Raw genomic sequence first — 26,925 nt, 5'->3', positions numbered from 1 at the left:
AGGCATGCTTGGGACGGCAATTAATATCAACAATCCTTAGAAAGTATAGAGAGGGAAAATCCCTAAGTGTGAAATGCCTACTGTATGTTTGTCTTACGTGCTTGATCTTGACGCCTTGGCGCAGTGACACTGATAATAGAACCCATAACAAGTGGCCTAACTATAAACAAGCCCGCCATTTTAAAGGAAATAAATAATGAAATGGACTAAGACAGAGCAAGCTAAGTAGGTTAAAAGTCACTGGGTGACGGGGGCACAAGTTTACAAGCCTACGGCTAAGCTAACTCCTGTTATCCCGCTAAAACAAACTAGGATTCACCACACAGCTACACTCATCTTCTAGCTTCTGGAAAAACACGATTACATGTCCTTCAGCAAGTCAGCACACTGCACGTTAGAAAAACACATTTAATATGCAACCGGGCAGCTAGGCCCCGATTCATGCTAACTACGGCCTAGTGATTAATTAGCAGAACCTTAACATATAATTCTTAATACTCAATACAAAATCATACATTAGTACATCAATAATTCATTATTAATCAATTTTATTAAACTCCGTATATATTGACGGCCACTCCCCGTGGTCACATTTCAAACGCACGTTTAGTAAAACACAGCAATATTTTTCTATGCAGCATTAATATGCATTAACTCACAAACATTTTTATGTTAATTTTGATTATAAGAGCTACGCTCCAACATCGGCTAAACGTGTTATTGAGCTGCAAGATCGGAGTGTTAAACCCCCGTTTACCGCTTATCATGCCGACAACATGGTTCTGAGGACCAGGGCAGCTTTCTTGCCAAAGGTAGTGACTACTGTTCATTTAGAGCAGTCCATCACCCCTCCAACCTTTTACCCTTCTCCCCATCCCTCTAAGGAGGAGGAAAGACTGCATCATCTGGATCCAAAGAGAGCGTTGAGCTTCCAAATGGACAGGACGAGAAAATTTAGAACGGACAATCAGCTGTTCATCAGCTATACAGGCAAGATTAAGGGCAAAGCCATCCACAAAAGAACATTTTCAAGATGGGTCATCCTTTGTGTCAAAAAGTTTTATGCTTTGGTAAGAAAGAACCTCCTAAGGGTATATGAGCTCATTTGACCAGAACTAATTCTGCTACATCAGCCTTGGCTAGAGGTGTTCCTATTGCTGATATTTGCGCCGTGGCGACATGGGCTTCCCTCCACACTATCGGAAAGCATTACTGCTTGGAATCAGAAGTGAGGAGGGATGGTCACTTCGCCAGTTCTGTTTTGCAGGACTTATTGGTATAGGCTGACAGGCACCCACCTCCGAGTGCGGCACTGCTTTGGGACTCTATTCAAAAGGTGAGTAATCCAATGGTAGGTGTTTCCACCAGAAGGACAAGTTACTTACCTTTGGTAACACTTTTTCTGGTGCATACAGTATCTACCTGGGGATTCCTCACTGACCCACCCACCTCCCCATTGCCTGTCTGGATATTCCACGAAGGAAAATGTCTGTATATATTGTATGTTTTGGCAATTGTATATTCAGAATGTATGTTCATATATATAATCTTTGAGCTGAGTCTGCACCTGCTGTGTTGTGATGTTCACCCATTTGCCTCAAAGGCACGGAAACAAAAATGGGTGAAACTGATGTCTGCATGCCAGTGAGGTCTTCTTATGGCTCCGATGACATTGTGCGGAATTGCATGTGGAGAGCTATGGAAAAGTTTCCGTAGAGTGCTGCGCACTGGGATATTCAAAAGGTGAGGAATCCACAGGTAGATACTGTATCCACCAAGAAAAGTGTTACAGGAGGTAAGTAACTTGTTCATCTGGTAGAAACTCTATCCAGCTTGCAGATTCCTTACACCCACCCATGCCTCCCCGCTCTGCGGACTCATTTGCTAAGGTTAGCATGATCCCTTTCAGGGATCTAGTTTGGACATAAATTTGTCAATTCTTTTCACGGCTCTCTGTTCCTGGTGTGGGATGTAGTGATTAAAGTAACTGATGTCCACATGCCTGGATGGCACCTATACAGGTGACCATGATGTCAAATCCAGCTCAGACAACACCACGCGGAACTGAACGGAACCACCCAATGTCATGCGCAGGGGTATTGCGTGAACAAACGTTTCTGGATCCAATTTGATGCCTGGGGAAATTCAAAGACATGATGCCGAAGGTAAGTAAATTGTTAATCATGCCTCCACCACCCCACATGCTAACCCCATGGCTGGGTCACTGTTGGTGAATGAGGGCATGCTTGTGTGCCCCTCCAGGTCACAGGACTAGCCAGGAATTCCTCATAATCTGACAGTTGTAGGCTCTTGCCCGCGTGCTAGATTAGCAAGGCAAAAGGACTAAATTAGAAGTCCAGATACTAGATCCATCCGCTGGGGCAAGGGGACACACCATGCAGGGTCATTCCCATCCCAACAGACTGTAAACTGATAAATACCATTTCATACTTGTAACAGACAACCTGTGATCCACAGATAATACTATACAATTGGCACATTAGATAGAAAAAAGTTTTAAAGCATAAATATGTTACGTCACATAACACAGATATTTTAGACAACTTGCTTTTTTGAGTAGGAGGGAATATGCGTGTTGAATTTTTAGAAGCCTGAGATATCTGAGAATTTGAAATACCTCTGCTTTTGCAGCAGAAATTTTCAGTTCTGTTACGGACACGAATGCTAGGATTGTGTTCAACTTTCGTCACTTCTGTTCAATGCAGTAACCTTAACATAGCAATAAAGAAGCATTTTTCCCAAAAACTGCTGAGAAAAGAAGTAGAAGGCACATGAACAAGCCACAGTCTTTCTTACTGCAACAGTTGGCAATCCAATCTTGCTTGGAGTTTTCGTTTCCCACAATGATACATACTAGCTTCACTGATCTGCATTTCCATAATTATCATTTGTAAAATACTATCAATTACCAACATAGGACATACTTTATACATAAAGCAAAAAAAAAATATTCTGTCAGACTTCTTAAATTATTATCTTAGAGTACGTACACTTCACAATGGTATAATTCTCATGAACTACTATTCTTTCCTTGTAAATGGGCAGGACTACTATTTCTCGATTGTCGGGCAGATTAATTCTCACCTCGGTGTCCTTAATAGAATTGAACTTTTCTGCTGTGAAAGCAAAGAAGTTTTAATTTATATGTCCATACCAGAGGCAAGGATTATGCTTGTTGAGACCAGAATTACCATATCTAGAGCTTTGAATAAAATGTCTTAAAAACAGCATGTGAATGCCAATCTGCTGCATTTAGTAAATTTCCAAGCACCAGCCGAATGCAAAAGCACTGGAAGGCATACCTCCTCAGGCTGAATGAAGAACAAACCTCAGTGTGTCTATGCCGACCTCTTGCATAATCCTCCAGACCCACATTGCTATAGTGGGAGAAGAGACTGCCTTAAAAGGCTTAATGGAAATCAGGAGTTGGTTTTAACTTTTGGGGGGCGGGACAAAGCTCTTTTGTCAAGTTTTCATAAGCCTTAATACATCTGACCTCAGATAAGGTACCAAAGTTATCAAAAGCAGAACATGACACCAATCTAAAATTACGTTTAGTTTTTCTAGAAATTGGGAAAGTTAACCCGTTTGGGGTAAATACTGTACTTGTAATGTTCGGGCCCTAGCATCCAGCACTCTCTGTGGGAAGGGGTAAACGAATTCCCCTCATCAATTTGCATACGAGAGACCCCCCACCACCACCGCAAGATGATTCCAGCTGAAATGACCAATCTGTATGTTTGGCAGGAAAGATTAAAACCATGAGATGTCTTTGGTGTCTATTTGAACCATCCAGTCGAGCAGTCTCAAAAGGTCCTGAGACAGTGAATGCCCTCCATCTTAAAGTAGCATTAGGTTAGCCACTCAAGGAACTTTTGGAGGCTTATGACATGTTGCAGACCCCCGATCCCTTTCTCCACTAGAAAGAGATTGCCCACAAACCTTTTTGGATGGATGCTGTTTGGGGTGATAGCCTCTTTTGCCACTAGTTCCTCCATCTTTCAATCAATGAGGGATGCTTTCTGATTTTAAAAAGATAGGATTGTTGGCCTTTATGGTTGCACTGAGGCTCTGTAGAACACGATCTAAAACTCCTAGCATCTGATGTTAAGACCCTCTAATTGTGGATATGTTTTACCATTCACCCTCTCATGTTTAGTTCGAAAGAAAGAATAGCTCTTACCTGAGTTAGGTCCTCGCACATGACTTCAGAAGCTGCTTCTGGATCCCCAGTGTCTGGAGGAGAAGAGCTGCCTCTCTTCCTAAAATTTGACTGGTCTTGCCAGCTCCCTCGTTGGGAGCCTTAACCTCTTGAGGGGGCTTGTGGGTGGAAGAGGTCAGTCTAGCGCTCTCTAGCACAACTGGCCCGGGGGAAAACCTTAGGGGTTAAAATTTATTTTTATAGAGGCCTGTGCCTTATCCAGTGATGTAAAAGTGGAAACAAACTTGCCCAGCTCTATTATTAAGGGGTCCCCAAATCATCCACCTTGTGCAACTACTCCTGCCTCTGAGGACACCAGTCCCCTAGCTTAGGATCTTCTTGGATTAGGAAAGACTGCTGTCTTTTAGAGGAAAGGGCTCAGTTAGTGTTGCCCAAATATATTGCTGTCCTCTAGCTCGATCCAGACATTTCAAGGATATGAGGGAACCCGATTGTTTGGCCTCTTAATCATGTCCAGGATCTTCATGATGGGGCCCGGTGATATCTAATAATTTGCCTTGGCAAGACCACCATGATTGATCAGTGCACTAATCTCATTACTGGACATATTTTCTTAGTAAGGCACCTATTGTGATGTATTCATCAGAGGCTATTGGCTTCTTTATCTTCGAGAGACAGATGAGGGCATTCTGCTCTGAAGCAGGTGCAAACCTTTCTCGAATAGTTTCTGGGACATGTATGAGGTGATGCCATTATTCCCGAGGGCAACATCCTTCTGATATCTGCTGTTAGCTGTCCGGTGACGAGTGCCAGGGTCTGGAAGGACCCACATCACCTAATTTCTTAATCCTGTAGGCAGTGCTGCTAGCTGCTACTGTGGTCCCATTGGTAATTCCCTATTCTTAGTCTTGTAGACAACCCTGGGGCTGTTTCTCTGGTTTTAGTGGTAATTCCTCATACGAAGTCTTCTTGACAACTCTGCAAGCTGCATCTTTGATCCTGTCCTAAATTCCTCATTCTAAGTTCTAGACAGTGCTGCTAGCTGCTTCTCTGGTCTGATTGGTAATTCCTCATTCTTAGTCCTGTAGACAATGCTGCTTCTCTGGTCCCTGTGTTAATTCCTCTTTCTAAGTCCTCTAGGCAGTGTTACAGCTGCATCTCTGGCCCCAGTTGTAATTCCTCATTCTTGAACCCTCTTTGAAGTGCTGCTAGCTGCTTCTCTGGTCCTGTCTTTAATTCCATATTCGAAGTCCCCTAGAAAGTACTGCTAGCTTCTTCTATGGTCCCATCGGTAATTCCTCATTGTTTGTCCTATAGGAAGTGCTGCTAGCTGCTTCTCTGGTCCCGTTGGTAATTCCTCATTCTGCATCCTCCAGGCAGTGCTGCAGCTGTGTCTCTGTTCCCAGTGGTAATACCTCATTCTTAGTCCTCTAGACGGCACTGCAGCTGCGTCTCTGGTCACACATCCACTACACTGCAGTCCAAAACACATAGGTAAAAGACATTGTAATTTACAACGCTAGTAGCTCTAATTCTCACAAATGCAAGACCTTTTGCATTTCAAATGCTTGTTTTAGGAAATTGTCACCCAGATCAACTGGGGTGCTAGGCTGCGATGAGCTGTATAATGCTAAGGCTGTGCGGGAATCATGTTGTTCTCTCAGTAGGGGATCAGAATTTGGTTGTGTTCTGACCGCACAGCTCCAGAGGACTCGCATGAATCAACCACGGCCAGGTTGTCCTGCTGAACGTGTTCTATTGGGCTTGCTTTTAAAGATAAGATAAGATTATCACCAAAGCATTCCTAAATAAACATGTTAGGATGACAGTATACCCCTCCACCCCAAACAGAGTGCTGCTGACACTTATCTTAAGGCTTCTGGAGCAGCGATGAAAGTGGCCTAAAGGGTGGCAACACTCTAGAGGACAACAAGGACTGTGATTGGTTGAGCTTTTTTCTACTTCCTTTCCCTGTGGTTTTGGGGAAAAAGTTCTTTAATGTTATGTTAAAGGTACTGTATTGAGTAAAAGGGAAAAAAGTAGAGGATATACCTCACTCCCCGTCCTGATATACAATTAGGGCATCTAGGAGCATGGGTTGCGTGTGCCTTTAAATTAACCAATTAATGGCCATCAATGTGTCTTCATACCACTTGGACGGTAACCTCAGTAAAGTCATTCTTAAGTTTGTAGTTTCCAGAGGGAAGAGCAATCTGCGATCAAATCAAGTGTTACAGGGGCCTACCCTTTGAAAGGACTTGTGGCATTCTTTTGGCTGTAGTCCATTTTGAATCCACATCAAAGCCTTAAGTACATTGAAACCTTGAATTCCCATCACAATTTAAAATCACACAGAGGAGGCCTTTCCAGTCAGCATTGTCTCGTATGACTCAGAGTGTTAGTCGTAAAAATCCACTGTTGCTCCTAGGAAAGGAAATTCCTCTTTGAAAATTTCTTCTTACACCCTGGGTGCCTTGGTCCCCTGAGGAATAGTGACATCTCTTCTTTGCCCCAGATGTCTCTTACCAGCTGTACTTGTTGTTTCTCCTCCATTTGGGGAATTTCCACTTAATATTTCTGATTTGCTAGGTGGGGGAGAAAGATTCTGGTTTATTTTGCGGAACAAAGTCATACGAAGATCCGATCAATGTCTTCTGCATACAGTTGGCATTCCCCAACAGTCTTTTCCTGGTTGGCTTCTCCTAACTGCTTGTTAGGCACCTGAACTATATTACACACCTGTTTTGCTTTTCACTAATGACCGCACTGACAAAAATCTCTGGAATGCGCTTCTTAGTCTCAGATCGCCAGATTCCAGAATTGATCGAGGAGAGAGAGATCAATTATCCTTACGGGAAGGATGACACACTTCAGCGTCCTGAATGCGCCTGAGACCTGCTTTGTCCCCGGTCCATCTGGTCTTGGCCTCTTATACTTTAAACAAACGAGAGGACATTTCCAGACTTCTCTCTCCCTGCAGAAGTTTTGTTTAAAAAAAAATGCTGTTTTACTTTAGGCCAGCTCTGAAAATAACATGTTGGGAAATGGCCACAATCCCAAGACGTCAAGTCAAAGCAAGGCCGTTCCCTGCCGTCTGAATACAATCTTATCAGCCAAAGCCCTTGGTGAATGAAAACAAGACAGAGCACATTGTACAACGTGGAAAATCACTTGCTGCTTTTAACATGGCAGTGTCTAATGCTAAGATAAAGTCAATAGGCAGAATGAAGCTTAGGCTAAACTGAATAAAAAATGGAGTCTGTAACTGGTGACTACTAATGTGACAGCTAAGCCAGGTGCGAAATGGTGCAACACAGTCAGTGGCCAAAACACATATATCACTACAACATCTCAGTTAATTTCATCTGCTAGCATCCTCCCTAGTCACACGCCTCACCATCAAACTGATCCAGCAGCACCAACTAGCTGGGACTTCCCGGCGTCTCTAGTCTCTGCAGCTGTGAGGCCCACTCTTGGTAGCCTGTAGCAGTTCTCCATCTTTATTCTACTGCCCCAAATGGTGAAGACTGGTTTCTTCTCTCCACGTTCGTTTCACGTCTTGCACTCCAGGGGGGCAAAAAGGCAGAGAAGTGTTCACCTCCGCCTACTCAGCCCATTAGAGTAACTCTCAAAGGAAGATGCAATTGCCTGCAAGCTTCTGTCACCCAATCACATAGGTAGCCACAAAGAAGTTTATTCCTCCCTCCTTGCTGGAATCTCAGCTGCACTCCTTAACTTCCTTCTCAAAGCATTGCCCCACGGGGAGTACATGTTATGCTACAGTTACATCTGTTTCTTGACTACTCTGGTTTAATTAGTCGGGTATAATAATCAAATATAAGCTAAGTGTACAAGTACAATATAGATATATATCATTGCTCTACAGCTTTCCAAGGTGCATAAACGTGGCCTCATGTTTTATTAATTCACTGTTGGTTTAGGCATTACCTTAAGATGAAGGTCATGAAGCTCCATATGTGCTGCATGTTGGTGCATCGACATGACAAATGTCCTGTTATCACTCATCCCTCTTTCAGCACCTAGCAGTAAACACGTCACATGATGACAGACTCCTGTAATAGGAGCACGTTGGTGTTTCCTACGCAAAGAACACAAACCCGTGACATAACACTGATCCCATTGATCAGTACGATACTGCACTTCAAGCTGATGTTAGAACACCACATCCAACCTTGTGTTTTCTTGTTAGGTCTCCTATGAATTTTAACATAGATTTTGAGGAAGCAAGTTCAAATATTTTTAGACATAGACAACAAAAGATATGAGTAAAAATAGAAAATCAGCTTATTTACAGAACCCCTTAGTTATATGATTGGGTGTACTCAAAACAACTTCTCTTACTGTGTGACGTAATGCCATTAAGTGGATACTGAGCAGTCTGCTCACTTTTCCAGTATGATAAATATTTGAAAACTACTGTGTACGATAGGTTACTGAACAAACTTTAAGTGTAAAATGCTTAAAATATAAAATGCGAAAGACAGCCCTTGTGTTGTAGTGTAAATACACGGCCATTCCTTACCAACCTCTTTTCGTGTGTGCCATTGGCACATCTCTCAGGATGTGAGTCTTCCAATCAGCATCCGAAAATATTTCAGTTATTAATATTTAGAAGTTCTACTAATGGTGTTAGATGTGCTGTGCCTGTGGGAGCTTTCTTCTGGTCTTTTAGTGAGATGCTTAAATGCCTCCTGAAGGAGTCGCCAGGAAACCTACTCTGCATCACTCCCCCAACTGATAGCACTGTTAGCTAGCACAGTCCCATTGATTGCGCTGTTAAAGAATTAAACACACCAGTTGAAACGGCCTTCAAATCTAGCTTTTCAGTGTACTTGAAAGATAAAGCTAGGTGGCTCATCACTCTTTGTTGGAAAAATCCAGCAACTACAGCTAATTTGGTGGCTCTTCTGCTTAAGAAATGGTAGGTGCAGGATATGTCCCGATCTGGCCTCTTAAACCAAAACAGATTGTCACCTGGCGCAGTTAAGTAACACGCCGGTAATCCTTTGTCACCATGTACAGCGCTCCTTGACAAAGGGAATGCCGATTGGATATAATGAACAATCAAGCAGATGTTTTTGCATCTTCTGTGCTAAGGTTTCTAATGATGTTGTCCTAACTTGTCACAGCAGGCTATTACTGTAGGAAGCTGGCTCTGTATATACTATACCAACATGAGGTGTAGTGTGCAGGGGTTCCCCAGAGCCTTACCAAAGGCTAAAGTAGATAATACTAATGCTTTCTTTTGCGGTAGTGTGGTCGCGCTGTTAGGCTTATCAGAGGGTAGTGCAAAGCATTTATTATACACACACAGTCAAGAAATGAGGCACACACATTGACTAAATCCAGGTCAATGTTTTTATATAGCAAAAATGTTTTGTTACTTTATTACTAGAACCAAAAGTTCTTTGTTGCATGTAATGTACAGTTTTGTAACTTGGTATCAAGCGTATTTATCAAATGTACTTTCTTTATATTTTGCAGGTAAAACAGTTTACAAGTAACACTTTTAAATTTTAAAAGTTTACAATTAGTGCAATTTATCATAGGAACCAATGCATTAGTAGGGGAGGAAAAGTGTTAGCACAGGTAAGTACTCGAGTTACGATCCCAGTCTTCGGGGGGGTTAGGATGTCACCAGGTCAAAGTTCAAGTTGATCCCAAAAGTGCACCACCAGCAACACTGGGCCCGACAGGTGGGTGTGCAGAGGTCAAAGTTGGTTTTGGTTTTCAGTGGAATTCTGTGAGGACTGGGGGCCACTCGGAAGAACACAGGTTGCAGGTAAGTACTCGCGTTTTCAGGGCACAGGCCTGGGGGGCGGTGGTTTAGGTCAGCTCCAGGGGGTGTGGGGGCACAAAACATACAGCCTCAGTGGTACAGTTCAGCGAAAGAACACTGGTGCTGGGGCCTGGTTAGCAGGATCCCAGCATACACACTCAGTCAGGTTAGCATCATTATCAGGCGAAACGTGAGGGGGTAACCATGCCAAAAGGGGCCCTTTCCTCCCATTCTGACACAAATGTCTCCATTACTCGGTAGAGCGAGGCATGAGGGCTGTCACGCCCAAGCAGAAGAATTCAAAAGGGATAGAAAATGAAACATTTCATAGTTTTCGTAATGGCAAGTTTCAGTTCCTTTAAGAATTTGGAGTCGAGGATTATGCTCAAATTTCTTCACTTTATTTAACTCCAACAGCTTCAACCCTTTAATAACCTATCCGTCCCATGAACTACTAGGAAAAAAATGAGAACATTTTAACTTGTCAGAGAGCACAGTGCTCCATAAAAGTCTGTCCCCTCCACTAAGCCCTCTTTTTTTCGCTGCTCCAGTATCTCTTTGCCTTCTATTGTTATTGTGGTATTGGGTTTGTTGTGAAGTACAACTCAGAAAGCATCTGCGACAAAAGCACAAAAAATTACATTACTCATACAAAAAGGAAATTCTAACTGTTGATTCCTCACATTGTGAATATTCCTCATGGATCAAATGGTATCTGGAAACCTGTGTACGAGTAGTTAGCATTGTGCGAATCTGCACCAATGTCGTCCCACCCCGGAATCAATTTGTGGAGCCCCATTTAGCGCCATCCATGCAAGCTGAACTCTATTCCTTTCTTTCTGCTCATTCCAGTGTGATTCTAGAGCTTGTCCTTGATCTTTCAAACCTCAAAATGTACCAATATTTCTCTAAGAAGTCAGGGTTCAACCCATGCAGGGACTGTTACAAACCAATGTCTGTGACAGACCCTCACGAAGTATGCTTACTGCGTCTGGGGTCGGAGCACATTTCCAGGGCCCATGACAATTGCGCCCAGATGAGCCAGAAGACCATACAGGACAGTGAGGATAAAGTTCACATTGCCTAACACAAGAAGACTTCACAACGTGACCTGGTGAAGTTGAAAGGAAGATCTTGTTCCCAAAGTTGTTCTCTTGGTGGATTATCATTGCGGTCAAAGTCTTTGAGTAAGCCTAAGAAGAAGGTTAAGACGTAATTCTCGCTGTGTTTTCTGGGTCAAGGGGGTTGTAGTGGTGCCATTCCGATCGATGTTGGCTAACAAACCACAGAGTTCCAAAGTGGTAAAAGTTGCAAATTATCAGTGGAACCCACCAGCCACTGTCCGTACACACCAGCTCAAATCTTCAACAGCCACAGCAGACAGATCTGATTCCAGAATGACTGTGCCAGCTAACACGCGCACAATAATGTCATCCTAAAGCTTCGAAAGCATAACAAGCACCACCCATAAGGAATATAACCTCCCCTCCTCAATGAACAACGGCAACAAAAAAACTAAATAAATAAAATACAGTTACATACTATAACCATCATACAGGTAACTAGTTTTTGGGAAATTTTTCCACGTCATATGATGATTTGATCCTGTCTAGGTTAAGCTCCCTTCTCCTCAGTGATGGTATCAGATTCTTATTTACTTACAGGAGTTACTTGTTATGCCTCTAGATACATTACTTGGTGCATTCTGCAAAAGTAAAATATCATCCTCACAATTATCACCAAGCCTATCATGAACCGGTGTAGAAGGATGACCAAACATCAAATTACCATGAGCATTCAAATTCTTCTCCGTAAGTTTTCTGAAATTCATTCAAAAGTATCACATTTATTTAGCCCACCAATGCCCATCCTCCCAATTAACAGATGTGCAAGTGACTCCGGTGATAAGGTAGGGTCCACTTTAGGTTGAAATCTGTTTTAAACTTCATATCGCATGTTCTTTAGCATAGCAACAAGAATCCACCAAGAGTAGTGTTAAACTATGAACTTAACCTAAGACTGCAGTTCATCAAAATTAAAATGTTTCCCTACTTAACTACTTTTACAAGAATTGTTTTCAACCACCCCATTGGAAACTAATTTTGTATGTGCTTTTCTTCCTTTCAATAAAACAAAAGGTAATATCTCAGTGACATCATGTAGAATGTTATGATATGCACATCTTTTTTCTCTGGAAAATTGTGTAACGTCAAGGCTGTCAGTAAGAGCAATTTTTATACCTTCTTTGCGCAATCTGCGAAACCTCTCTACACTTCCATTGCATTGTGGAGTATAAAAAGTTACAGTATAATGTTGTACAGCTTTGTCTTAAAAAATGCTTCCATTCTTTCACCATTATCAGTGATCAGTTCCAACTGTGTACCCTCCACAGCAAAAACTTTGGGATTCAAGATCTCTGGCCACTTAAGTGCTCATGTCATCAACCGGCATAATAGATACATTTAGAATAATAAGAAGAATGCAGTAACACAAATTATGCTGTAAAACAGTGATAGGTTCCACAACATCTGCAGCTTATTTGTCTTTTAACTTTGGTGGAAAGAGTACTGGCACCAAAGGTACCCACCAAAGTATCAACATTTCTGTCTAAGGATTTTTTTTAAGTAAATCCTGACTGGCCAGAATGTGCAACAAAAACATTCTAGATCTTAAACTGGCAGGGGGCACAAAGGTATCTGTCCTTAACAAAAATCCAGATTCCACAGATAGTTCAGCAGAAACCTGAACCAAACGTAATAAATCTCCTCTAAGATGTTGGACAAGGGGCCAGTCATTTCGCACATGTCCTAAAATCTACATCATGACAATATCCTTTTCCGGGCCTAATACCACTCATCTTCGCTGACAGTACGATAACACTGCTTAATCAAATCAATACCTGCTACAATCCACTCATCTCCAAAGAGATCAACTTCACCAGAATCACAGATGATAGGAAGAATGGATCAGCACATACATTAGAGCTTCCAGCAATACATTGCACATCCAAATTGTATTCTTGTAATTTAGAGAAGATCCAAATCAATTTAGACAAAGCAGCTGCTCTTATTCACCAGACAAATAGGCTAAAGGGTTATGGTCTGTGGGCAGAACAGCGTGTACCCCACACCTACGTTTTGAATATTTCCACACCGCACACTAATGCCTCACGTTCTTTGATGCTATATCTTTCATCAATTTACTTGAGAACTCTTGATGCAAATGCAATAATATGTTCCACAGTCATAATTCCTGGGCATTAAAATGGAGCATAAACTGACTTCACTAGCATTAACAGCCATAATGTACTCTAAACCACCTTCAGAGGTTTTCCAAGCTGGGACTTTGTCTAAAACATGTTTTATATTACTCAATACTTGCTGTTCCTTCTTTGTCATAGTAAACTTTTCTTTCTGAACATTGTTTAGGAGACTCCATAATGGTAGCATACCAATCTAGAGTATTAAACACTAAAAACCAATAAACATATTTAACTCATCCTTGTCTTTTGGAGAGTGTGCTTCCTTTAGGGCTTTATTAACATGCACATTGTTTTTTTTGCCCTCCGAGGCTATGACCAAGGTATTCAGTAGAATTGGTTGGGAATTGACATTTCTCATGTGTTATAGTCATACCACGCTATTTGAGTATTATCTGTTCCTTATGAAGAATAAAATTATGTTCCATAATTTACTTACTTTTGCAAAAACTGTAATGTTTAACGGCTTGCACCCCTGAAAGCTCTTTAAATAAAGAATACATGAACTTCTGAAACATGCTAGCTGTCGGAACTAGGCCAACGGGCAGCCTTATGTACATACAAGTACCAAAAGGTGTTAGGAAAGCGGTAAGCAATTGCAATTTCTCTTCCAGCGGTACCCAGTGGGAGACAACTTTTAAATCAATATCACAAACATAATGTGCCTCACCAATACTTAATGCTTGCATTTTGGGCAAGGGGTGGAGGTCGACAAGAATATTGTTTAGGTACCCGAGATCGGCACAAAGCCTAAATATAGCCACTTTTTCATTTTTAGCAGTGACAGCGCTCACCCATTCAGCAGAATTGACAAATGCAATAATCACGCTTCCATAGATCTCCTTAAGGTGTTTCTCCATTACCTGTCTTCTATGGAAGGGCACATCCCTCGCTGTATCGGCTATACTTTCATCACAATTATTTCATGTTTAAATCCCTTTATTGTACCAATTATTGTATTTTCCAAAATAGAATTGGTCATTTACCCCATTTTCCACTAACATGACCCAATCTCCGTCCCAGGTTTTACAGTAATACTCAGCGTGCCTTTATGAACCCAGCGCATGATATCCCTGCCATTCACAGCCATTTACGATGTATGATATTAAGTCTACCAGAAAAACAAGTGTCCTCAGAGAAGCACAGTGTTTCTAATTCTGAGCCGTCATCTGCCGCTGCTCTAATATCGAGTTCCTGTAAAGAATGTACCCGGCTATGGAGTCCGGAAAGTCATCCCTGACAGCATTGTCACCTGCGATCCAGAGTCCGCCGTATTTCTTAGCTCTATATTAGCAATACACACATCAGATTAAGGCCTGTTCTTTCCCACAGTCCTTCCTCTTTATCTACAATATCAACAGTCCACTCAAAGCCACTTTGGATACTTATGTTTTTTATTACTGACGTCCGTAGATTTGTCTGTCACACACATTTAGAATTTGCATCCTCTCCTGAAATTTTTCACCAATTCAACAGAATATTTAATCCCGTCAGCAGTCTTATTATTTCTTCAAGTGAGGGCTTTGTGAAACACACACAAGTGTTTTTGAACTTTCTTTGAAGCTTTTAATCTTCCAATCCAAGACAGTTAAAAGGGAGAGCTGCTTTGCTGGCAGGTGCATGGTGCACAGCATTAATAGTTACCAGGTAGTTTTGAAACACCTTAAACCAGTGTTTCCGCTTTTACACAGGTTTTCCTGGATTAAGTAGAAAATGTGGAGATGGTTTTACATGTCTTCCAGTTGGCATGCTGATATATGGTACAACAAATGCTGGAGCTTTAGAGTAGATTCAAATTGGTCATAACACAGAAAAATGCAACTTCAGTGACACAGCAGTAAAGACAAAGTTGAAGGCTGATGTGGAAACAGAATGAAGAAAATTCGAAGATGGCTGTAATTGTAAGTGTCAATCATTTGAGTCCTTTATCAGGAGATCCGTAACATCGAAAAAATAAAATGTATTTATTTTACAATCGTCGTGTTTCGCAATATCTCCAGAGCGCCAGTGGAGCTGTATCAATCTAATAAACTAGGCTGCCAATATTCAAAACGGCAGCACGCGCAAATACCGGAGACGTGGGCATCAGTGTGTAAAACTGCAGAAACTAAAGGATCATTTTGTGGCAGCCACTCAACCTCCGGTGTGGCTGCATGTACTTTCAGTACTTCAGAAACACATGGAGATGTTTCACATGCATCAAGTGTGCGACCAGTTACCTCGCCTGGCTGCATCCAGGTCACATTCAGTGATGCGTCGAGATGCAGGTCCTTCCAAGGTGCACCTCGAACAATGCCAATATCACCACTGATGCCTGGCAATCACCCTGCTGCCGGCAGACTGGTGGGCCTGGCGACAGGTCAGGATTGTGCTGCTGTTCCAGGTTCGCCAACAAACCACGGAGTCACCAAGGGGTAAAAGTTACAAACTGCTTCTTTATTTAGATATTGTCAGTAGAGCCCGCCAGCCAGCCTCTGTGCAGCATATCAAATCTCCAAGTGTCGCAGCAGAGATCTGATTCCAGAATGACTGATTCAACAAACCAGCGTGCGGCAAAACATGTTAAAATCTCTAAAGCACAAGAGATAGAAAATATAACAGGGGTCAAAGGCTCTTGATGAAACATCAGTCCCAGTCCACAAGAATGAGTGCCGGTGAGCCCCACCTGCAACCACCGCCTTGAGTTAAGCACTCAGTGTTTGTAGCATGGGCGGCTGAAGGTACTCATGCTCTGCATACTCCTGCCACCCTGTGCTGGGTTTGTGCATTGCAGCTGGGTTTTCTTCAACGAAGGTAGTCCCCGGATGTGGCTGACTAGACCCTAGATTGTTTTTTTCTGCCTTGGGATGGACATGTTTAGCAATACCTCTGAGACTGACCTCTCTGCTGCGTTTTCAGTTATAATTGCCACAATGTTCGAGACCACTGGCTGATAACAATCACTGTGAGGTCGGCACTAGGAACAGATACTTCAGTTATTCATTTTTTCTGTGTTAATGCGGAGTGAGTTTGCATTACTCCGCGCCACAGCGGTCTGTGATGTACGCCATCTCCAGAGCAGGCAGCACTGTGTTAAAACACAGCTGACAACTGCTTCCCAGAGTGCAATGCTTTTGATTTTGCTCGCAATAATATTGGAGGTTTGGCTACAGCCCCCGCGCTGGCACCAGCAGCAAGAGCACGCAGGCTAGAACGTGGCCTTTGTTGGGAAATATTTGCATATTTACACTTTCTCTTGCTATAGACGGATATATAGACGTTTTCAGTATCCTGTTTATCTTGACTGATGCAGGGAAGTCTCACCTAAGGTAAAGAGGGGGGGGGGGGGGCGCGCGGGGGCGCACAGTGACTCTTGTGTGCACTAATAATTGACATCCTGCATTATAGCTGTCATGAAAGAGTTGCTGGAACAGTAGCTGTACCTCCAGGTAACTACGATTCCAAAGTGTCACTGTGCTTCCCCAGGTGCTTCTACAAGGCTGAGCATCTCTGGGAGGTCACTCATCTACTTACAGAACGCAGTTGTGAATTATTAAATCTTGTGTGTCTCTTTGATGTTTTAAACTATTTCCCCGATGCCGCATGTGTGACTCCCACAATTATGTCTTCTGTACAGTGTTTGGCATGGTTCCCTTCTTGAACTCCATCCTGAGCACCATGCTACCCATGCTGGGTATGGCAAAGCAGGACCACATGAAGGCCGTGTTCTGCGTGGGTAAGGAGAACGGCTCTGCTTTTTGTATACTTGTTCCCTGTGGTCACTGCAGTCCGGGGCATTGCATCTCCTCAGAAATGTTTGTTTAGAAAGAAATCTGCAGACCGGTGAAGCAAGCTTAAATTCTCTACCATTTCACATGGTGAAAATATGTATTGTTGCTTATGATTTTAGTTCTCTAGCATTCAGTGTATGGACGTGATTATTATTTTATTCCCACTTCTGGACTGTTTTAACCTTGCACTTACATTTCACACTTATCAGTCCTTTACATCCAGTCTTTTGCCATTGCTCTCTGGTACTTTCTAAAAGCTTGAAATCCCACGGGTATGCCCGAAGCGGAAAAATAAGTGCCTTGACCCTAAATAGATCTAAGTGTTTAGGTGATGATGCCACTCACTGGCATAACCACCACCACCGTCCAATTCCACGGGCAACTCTGCTGACTTCCACAACCAGTACCACCAAGTGCTGCTGCATTTATGACCTTCTCTTGCTATGTATAGGAATTTCAGGATTTAGCAGAACTTGCAGTACAGACATCTGAAATTCAATCAGTATTCATAAATTTGCACAAGTTAGATTTTAATAATAGTCGTCACACTCCTAAGCACTGAATAGTCCCTCCCACGCCTGGCATCCCAGGGAACTTTGCAATATATATAAATAACTTTATACACAAATACAGCTGCACAAAATAGATATGTTTGCAGCCTATAAAAGGCTAAATATGGACAAATTACATTTAGTTACACAAATGCACCCAGTTCAATGAAAGTCACTTAGTACATAAAAATGATCATAAAAGATATTTCACAAACCTTTTTTTTTTTTTTTTACTAAGGAAGAGGGAATGAAGGACGTGCTAGCGTGTAGGCTGTAATGCAAAGCATAGAAAACTGTCCCTGTGTCTTTAAAGCCCTCACTGTACCCCCTGTATCTCACCCTCCCTCACAGGCGAAAGCTCAATTTGTTTTACTGGTTTCCATAAACAGGATTTTGAGGCATTTTTGGCTTGATTTCCAAATCTTTTAAAAACCATTACTATTTTTCACTACACTCAACGTCTTTTAACAGAGAGAGTACGTTTAACAAACTGACTGAAAATACATTTTATTCAGTCAGGACACCGACACTATTGGTGAAGTGCTATGTCTGAGGGAAGAAAATAGCCCAATCAAACCCTCAGAGTCCGTATAGTTTCCCTGTGAAATAAACCAATACCATTGTACAAGAGCCTGCAGCCATAACATGAATTCTCCAGGAGAACTCTTAAAAACAGAGAAAAAATGGGGCTGCATTGCTTACAAGAAGGACGTAAGGAAGTTACTGCTGGAAGTTCTCGGGCTTAGGGGAAGGCCATCTCTCTTCCCACTCCAAGCACTCCACTAGAGGTAGGTTCAGGGAGAAGCATTGCCAGAGAAAAAGGCTCCTCTCCTGATTGATGTTAAGAAGCAGGACGTCGAGGTCTAGAAACACACCTATTCACTCAAAGACAGCATTGAGACATCGCACAACATCGAGGGAGTGTGAACAGTTGAGGACAAAGCATCCATAGACAACTGACTCTCATAAGCTGTTGCAATCGCGTTCAGCGTTGAGCGTTGGGAAACATCTACTAAACAAAGGAGGGCCCCTGCAAAAAAAGAAAAGAAGAGGCGGAACCAGGACAACACAACTACGAAAGTGCACAACTACCAAAACTCATCTAGTAAATTTTGGTATAACTCCTACCATGTCAATCAATATCATATAATCTTGAGCCCAATAATATACCACCACCACCACCAAATATCTTAAATACTTTTTATTAAACAATGTCTGATTAGTTCACAGTTAATAGGCCACTTAGCTGTAAAGACATTAATCAGGGAGGGAAGAGTATAGAAGGGTTATTAGGGAGCTCATAGTAAAATGAGGTTTGGGCGGAGTCAAAGGAGGTATACAGTAGGACAGAGTCTAGGAAGTATTATTTTGGAGATCATTGTACTAAAATGAGGTTTGGGCTGAGTCAAGGGGAGAGATTCGAGGAGCGAAAAGTCTAGAAAGGGTTATATGGGAGATCATAGCAGTAGAATGAGGGTTGGGGTGAGTCAAGGAGGGAAGAGTCCAGAAATTATCTTAGGGAGATCCTAGTAGTAGAATGAGGTTGGGGTTCAGTGCAGGATTGGAGGTAGAGGGTAAATCAGGAGTGGCATGTGATGAGACATCGGGTAGTCAATTGGAGGGAGTTGAAGGCCTTCGTTTTCTTTCTTTCTACTGTAGGAGTAAAGTAATGTATAGATACATAATTGCATAGAGTGTAAATGTTAAAGAAAATAACATATAAAATTGTATGTGTAATGATCCATATGTGTATGTATGGATAGATAGTTAGAAATTCAGACTTTCAGGTGGTGTACATAAAACGAATTGTGATTTTCTTTAAAAAAAAAAAAATATATATATATACAAATTGTATTCTTTTATGTTTGTTTTATTTTTTCCTCTATATTTCAGTAGTGTAGCACTTATAGATGCAATTGTTAACATTGTTTGCATATTGTGATAGATAAATAAAACAGAGACCGATAGGCAGCTAATCAAATAACACGTGAAACATAAGCATAAAATGTGTATATATTTATATTTTTTAATATATATTTAAGTGGGCCTTGTGTGTGTGTGTATATATATATATTTTTTGTACAAAGAAATGCACATTATGTAATCAAATTATACATGTTCACATACATACACAGATGCTGTACGTTTGTGTGAGTGTGGTGGTCATGTAGGAGAGAGGCAACTGTTGAGTAGTCTTCTGAAGATAAGCTAGTTATCTCCGTGGCTCTTATGTTTGGGGTAATGAATTCCATAGTTTGGCTGTTTGAGCAGAGATGTACCCTTCATATGTTTTTTTTTTTGTGTGTTGCATGCTGGGATTTTGAGGCGAGGCGCCAGTCTTGACCGGAGGGTTCTTTGTTGTGTGCATTTGGTAATTTTACTCCTGAAGAAAACCGGTCCTGTTCCATGTATTGCTTTGTGGGCGATACAAAGCTGCTTGAAGGTGAATTTTCTGGCAACTGGTAGCCTATGTAGAGCCCCCAAAGCAGGGGAGGCCACATGCAGTTGCTCCTCCTTCTGTTCCACCGGACAGAGAAAGCAACAAGATGGCGTCCGTAGGAAGAAGGATGTGCAGAACTTAGAAGTGAAAGCCCGTCCCTGGTCCGAGTGGAATGCCACCACTACCTCTATACTGATAGACTTGAAAATCTTCAGTAACAGTGTGAGCATCAGCCAATCGCTGTGGCCACACCCATAGAAACTGAGAACAAGAATCAACAGCCAATAAGATAAATGTAAATGTACCATCCATATAGAGTGGTCCGCATTGATCTAAATAGACTGAGTTGAGCGGTACACTCTCTAAGTTTCTGTATATGTCTCATGTGCCTGAAATACACCATCTTTCATGACACCTTTCACTGCAGCGTGTGCAGCCGAGTACTTATACTTAGTACCAAACACTGGCTGGGCAGAGCCATCAGTATATATCATGTATTCATACTGATCTAGAGGCAAAATGTCACTAGACCCCGGTTATTCTTGTTCATGCTGGAAAAATTCCTGTTTTCTTAGAACAGGGTCAAATACATAGTCTGCATCAGTAGCTGTGAAGGAAGTTTCCCGCTAGATCCATCTTGGATGTAAGGCTTGTGCTTTAGAAGCACTGGCTTTGGTGATGGCCTCTCAGGCTGGAACAGGAGATGCTACAGCTATGCTTCTCCCTTGAGCCAATAATGTTCCTTCAGTACAGCTGGTTGAACTGCAGTCAGAATTGTTTCTTTCAGTGCAAAACGCATTGACACATTGGAGTATAAATTCAATGTATAAGCTGCCGGCACAGCTTCACCTTCATTTAAGGTGACATGCGTGTAATCACTGGAACCCGCAATAATTCCGATCACCAAAATAGGAGTGTTAACACGGGTATTTAAGTATTTAGACTCAAGTATGTCTGACAAATTAAATCGAACAACGGTTTAACCTGTTGCACATAATCTTGTATGTATGTTCTACTAAAATTTAGAAGGCCCAAAAACAGTTGAAGCTTTTAAAGATATTTGTTGAATGCATAAGAGCACACTTACCCAGGAAATGTGACACTATTCTTTTCCTTCATTGGATAATCCATATCCTAAAAATAGGACACTGAGAATGGCAACATGGTCGACGAATCCCAGAATTATACAATCCACTGTGGCCAAATGTGTTTAAATCATCATCTCTGAGGTAAATGTAATCAACGTAAGACAACGCTTCTGAGTCAATTCTTGTAAAATTGTTGTTACCCGGGCAGTTAACAGACCTGGCCTGTTCTTACACCCTGGAGGGGAGCCTGCTGAACCTTTGTTGGGTTCCTAACACGGTGAATCCCATCGAATCTGTGCTTTCAAGCTCTTTATATTTTGACAGAAAAAACATTGGAAATGTCCAATGTACTTTTATATATTTTACACATTTTTTTATTTATTAAGGCTGTGACTTTTGTACAGCAAAAGTCCATGTGTAACCGTTTACATTTCTATAGTCTAGGACCATACAATAGGAATGATCAGGTTTAATCACAGGAAATAATGGATTATTCATTGGAGAGATGCACGGCTCAATCACACCTTGATATTCTAATTGTGATAGTATCTCCCTAGAAGGGCGTTCAGTTCATGTTTAATGGGATATTATGGTTGCGATTGTGTGTTGGACCGTATAGGTGTAACAGGAGGTGAATCTTTATCCCAGCCTGCCTGATTGGGATATAATGCTGGGCCATGTGCAAGAGCCCATTCTGTAGCATATGTTTCTTTAATTTCCTCAGGAACAAGAACAGAGAAGGAAGGTAGTATTATATTTTTTCCTTGTGGGACTTTTGCAACTAAGAAGTAAACCACTTTTGGGAGTCACGAGTCACTGGTTTACATCGAGGTTGTAGTTATGTAGAAGGTTAAGGTACACAGATCATTCAGATTCTTCATATTTAATTCGATTTTCTTAAATACACTTGGCCATACATATAGTTTTTAAACTACATAATGTTCATGGATTACACTATTTGTAGTGCGAGCTCGAATTCCTGAGAAACTGTGTAGTTATTTGGTCCTTTTCTCTATTTTATAGGAAACTTTTCCCCTGAAGAAGGGCTATTCCCGAAATGCATTGGGATGAAATCAGAAGTTATATAAAAAGATTTGATTATAAAAAGGTTTAATTACATTATGTGACATTCTAACATTATACATCCTGGAAAGCAGACTATGAATTGAATCACAAGAATAAACTTTAATGGAACTCTGATGTAAAGAATTTATTATATATTGGATGACTAATTTAAGGAACGGGGACAGTCTGTGAACCAAGATTGGCCCTCTTCGGCAGAGTGAATCTACCTCAGCCGAAAGGATGTCTTGTTCATTAGTTAAATTCTGCCAGAATATTACTCTAATAGTACGCTGTATATCACCCTCAGTATATATATTTCCAAATCAAAAAGTCTATCAGGAGGGCTTAACCACCGATCTGCTTTTTCAGTCTGTATATAGCCATTAGTTGGTCTCGCCATCAGACACTCTTGAAGAGTCTGGCAAACTATTGTGACATCTGCTGCAAGGTCAAGCAGAGTTGTCACCCACGTCTTGCTCAAAAGAAGAATTCTGAGAATTTGTGGCATTTTTTCTGTAAATTCTTTTTAAATCGTGTGTTCTGTTTTTTATGATGAGATTAGAGGAGCGCCGTGAGTCTGTTTTTGGTTTCACATACTCCTTTTGTCTGTGTTTGTCTCATCCCACTCTCTCTGATCTTTTGTCTGTAGAGTCTTCAAAGAAAGAGAAGGGCGTGTATCAGAATGCTGATACCTGTGAAGCTGTTTAAGTTATCATGGTTACATAAGTTTTAACGTTTTTTTGCAAAGACTCCGGTTGCAGAGATCCAGTCAGAGTTTTAGCTTTAGCTTTACTTTTTAGAGCACTCGGCTGTCAGCTTGGTAGTATCTGTAGTATGGGTTATAAGGTCTGGTCCCCAAATTCTCACAATCTATGAATGTATAGGCTTCCGAAAATATTTTATGTAGCTTGCGTTTCTGATCCGCAACAGGAACCAACGTGAGACAGTGTATTACCAAAGAAGCTGCCTCCCCTTGATATTACTTAAAATTATTGAGTACACTGTGGTAAAGTTTCATCCCCAAATCCAGGGCTGGGGCCACCCCGTACTCATTTTGAATTCGCTTAAGCAGTGAAGGCAAAACAGCAGTTGATGGAGTACCATGGCTAACGGTGTATACGGCAGCAAATACAGTACCCCATGTAGTACGGTCCTCAACAGGATGAACCGTACCAAGTTCAAGGAACATAATGAGAATTTAAAATTGATCTCCGGGCCCTGTATGGGGAAACACTGCTTCAAGCTGGTTTATTTTTTGGTCAATCCAAAACGTAATTTCATGGTAAGTATTTTGTCCATAATGGCATTATTAGTAGCTGGACTAATTGCAGGCACAGCTAACTGTTGCTGCCCAGCTTGAAGAGCCTTTGCTTGGACAGTAGTTAATGTATGTATATGAACTGCATCAGACGTTGATACAGTGTAACCAGATGTTTTATAAGAGCATACGTATCATGCTGATTTAAGGCGTGTGCATTGGGATATGGCATATAGCCCGCCAAGGCTGGCCAGGTTGCCCCCTCATTACTGAGAGGACCCAGTCTGACATTCTGAAGGGTATGTAGGAGGGCTCCTTGGAACCAAGTAGGGTCTTCTTGGAAATCAATGGTATTTCTAAATATTCACAAGGTCTGCCGAACTGCCGCCTCTGTATATGTGAAATGTTGTGAATTAGCATCAACTGCAGGAAAATGAACCCAGGAATAACTAACAAGCTTCACATTTATAAGCTTTGTGTACCTCAATCACTAAGGTAAGATCTCCACTGCCATTGGTGAGCCCATGTGCAGCTAAATGAGCAGTTTGTCTGCAATTAACAGGACTATTTGCTGGGTGTGCCATATTTAATTAATGGAATTCAAAGAAAGTAAACACAATAGCTGTGGGGGAGGGTAATCCTTTTAAAGGTTCAAGCTTGCACAACCAACAGACATACATAGGTGCTTCCCATTAAGCGGAGGATAAATCCTTATCCCCACAGACGTCTCTGTTCAGAACCTTAGGCATAAGTAAGAAAACTGCTCAGACCCATTAAATAAGTACCTGACCTAGAACGTTGGTGGTGCCATGTTGTACCGTTCCTATGAATTTAGTAGGACTGTGTATTATGTCAACAATAACTTCATATTATAGACACTAAGTCTACTTTTATTATCAGCAGATGTTGGTTTATTAGGCTAGTGCACAGTACGACATCTAACTCTAATTGATGTTTCTGGTAACCTCTGACATGACCACTCCAAATCCCAAGGAGTTAGTGGAAACAGAGCTAACCCTTTCATTTGTTACTTTTGCATGCCCAAGAAAAGATATGCAAATACATTTTCAAATATTTTTTAAAGATCTTATTCTTGTAAATAAAACATGAGCTGTGATTAAGCAAATGGAACATATCATTGTAATAAGCATTATTAACATGCCCAAGTAAGGTGTACATATTGGTAAATCATCATAGCACCAAAACTAGAAACCCCCTCCTCCAGACACTTGAGCATATAGTTGGTTGTTACAGCAATTGGTCTCTCTCCCCATCTATAGACATCACAATCCATATGTCTCTCTGTAGTCATCAATTATATTCCGCAGCATGGCCCGGTGGACCAAGATTCGGTAGGTATTTATGCATTCAAGGAGTAATATGCCATCCAGGCCCCTCAGACTCTCCCAAACCTCTGAGGACAGCCTCTATTGGTGTATGTTAACTTCTCTACTGTCATAAATACATTCATTTCTCTTCTCCACTGTAGGAAAGGGCCACTATTGGCATGGTTACCCCCCACTTTTTACCTGATATTGAAGCCAACTTCGATTGAAAGTGTGCTGGAACCCTGCAAACCAGGCCCCAGCACTAGTGTTATTTCCCAAAATCTGTACCTTTATTACAATTGGCACACAGTTAAGTACCAATGGCCCTGTGGCCAGGGAAGGTCCCCAAGGGCTGCAGCATGTATTATGTCACCGTGGGGGACCCCTCACCAAGCACATGCACACTGCCTTTGCAGCTTTGTTTGTGCTGGTGGGGCGAAAAAGGCAAAGTAGACATGGCACCCCTCTCAGGGTGCCATGCCCACAAACCACCGCTTGTGGCATATGTAAGTCACCCCTCTAGCAGAACTTACAGCCCTATCTATAGCATAGATGAGGGCATAGCTGCATGAACAATATGCCCCTACAGTGTCTAAGTCCATTCTTAGACATTGTTAGTGCAGTGTAGCCTTATTGAGTATATGGTCTGGGAGTCCAGAGCCTCCCAGGATCTGTGAGTCCTGACCAGCCTGCACCCGACACCTGTGGCCTGTGCCTAGGTGGCCCAACCAGCTAGAGAGTCCCCAGGCGATTGTGAGCAAGTGCCCACCCTGGGATGACCTCTCCATCCATCCACTACAACGCCTGCAGAGGATATCCCGAGGAACCCCCGACTGCAAAAGCTCCGGACGAAAATAAGACGCCTGAAAGACCATTGCACCCGCAGCCCCCAGGCCTTGGAGAACCTGACCTCCAGTGCAGCTACGTTCAGCAGGCAGCCTTCCTCCCTGTCCAGCCTGTGGTTTGTCCAAGGCGACCCCCTGGACTTTGCCTGCAGCGTCTGAGTGACCACCATTGGAAACCCAGCGGCTTGTTTGCACTCGGCCACCCCAGTGCCACTGAGGATGTGTGTTTGGTGCCTGCATCTGCATTGGTGGGCTTATCTACAAATAGATTTTTTGCAGACCTAAGAAACTAAAAATTTCCAGATTACCCCTCTAGATTCTACTAACCAGGGTCAAAAGGGCCCGTTTGATAGATTGGTCAAAGAAATGTAATGTCCTCCTATTGCACTAATACCCAGTGTCAAGTGTTAACATTCCAAGGCTAGAATGATTATGGTAACAGCAGAATAGGCCCAGACAGTGTTGGTTCATGACCCTATACACATATCTGAGCGGCCGCAAAGAATGCTGCCATGCAGACATGATCTCCTCTACAAGTTCCGGGACCAGACCCTGCATCTCATTGTTCCACCATTGAACTTAAAGCCCAGACTCCTGAATTTCTACAATTTACAAAAAACGAATTTGCCACAGGACTGTATTGATATTCTGTAAGAGACAAAGCGTCCTTCCACCAGAACTTCTTAAGCCTTCACGTGGAAGAGGTTCTGCATTTGGTGCATTCAGAACAACCATGATGCATCCAGATGTGCTGATTCCTTCACTTCATCTGACAATGTTTGTAGGAAATATCCTTCACTAACCTCTTTCTTTAGAATGCGTGTAAAGAAGAGTTACTTGGAGGGCATTATGAAAGTGTTCCCTCCCACAAGACCTCCTTCTCCTTCTTGGGAACTAAATGTAGTACTTTATAAATTAATTGGACCGCTATTTGAAACCATTTAAAAAAAGCCTTGTTACAACATACTACTTGGAAGACCGCTGTTTTGAAGGCAGCCACCTCCACGTTGCGCACAGCCTTGGCCACAGAGCCTGGCCCGCAGTGAGACTCCGTGGTCACCAACCCCCTCAGGCAGCCAACCTCCCTAAGCCAATAGTGACATGTAAATGGGGAGAGCGCAGCACCCCCACCACACACCCACTCACCTAAAAGACCCAGGGACCCATTCCACAGGTCAGCTGCTAATAGTGACTAGCATTAATAGTGCAAGAGTGGGTGGGCGCTCGTCTGCATGTTTTGTTACTAGGCTCCGGAAAGCCCTCCGACTGCAGTGTAGGAAGACAAAATCAGAACTCAATATTAGAATTTTTTTTTAAATCTTTATTTTCGAGTAATGC

General features: G+C 42.2%; 1 protein-coding gene across 1 annotated transcript in view; it reads left to right on the top strand.

The window, feature by feature from the left end:
- Positions 1-26,925, top strand: part of MROH1 (maestro heat like repeat family member 1) — a 1,237,492-nt gene that overhangs the window by 199,763 nt on the left and 1,010,804 nt on the right. Inside the window, exon 6 of the mRNA XM_069221041.1 lies at positions 16,859-16,957. Within this exon, the coding sequence (XP_069077142.1) occupies positions 16,859-16,957 (99 nt within the window). The remainder of the gene's footprint in view (positions 1-16,858; positions 16,958-26,925) is intronic.

The sequence above is a fragment of the Pleurodeles waltl genome, chromosome 2_2 (assembly GCF_031143425.1).
Source record: "Pleurodeles waltl isolate 20211129_DDA chromosome 2_2, aPleWal1.hap1.20221129, whole genome shotgun sequence".
NCBI classification, from domain to species: domain Eukaryota; kingdom Metazoa; phylum Chordata; class Amphibia; order Caudata; family Salamandridae; genus Pleurodeles; species Pleurodeles waltl.
This window is presented reverse-complemented; position numbering and strand designations above follow the sequence as displayed.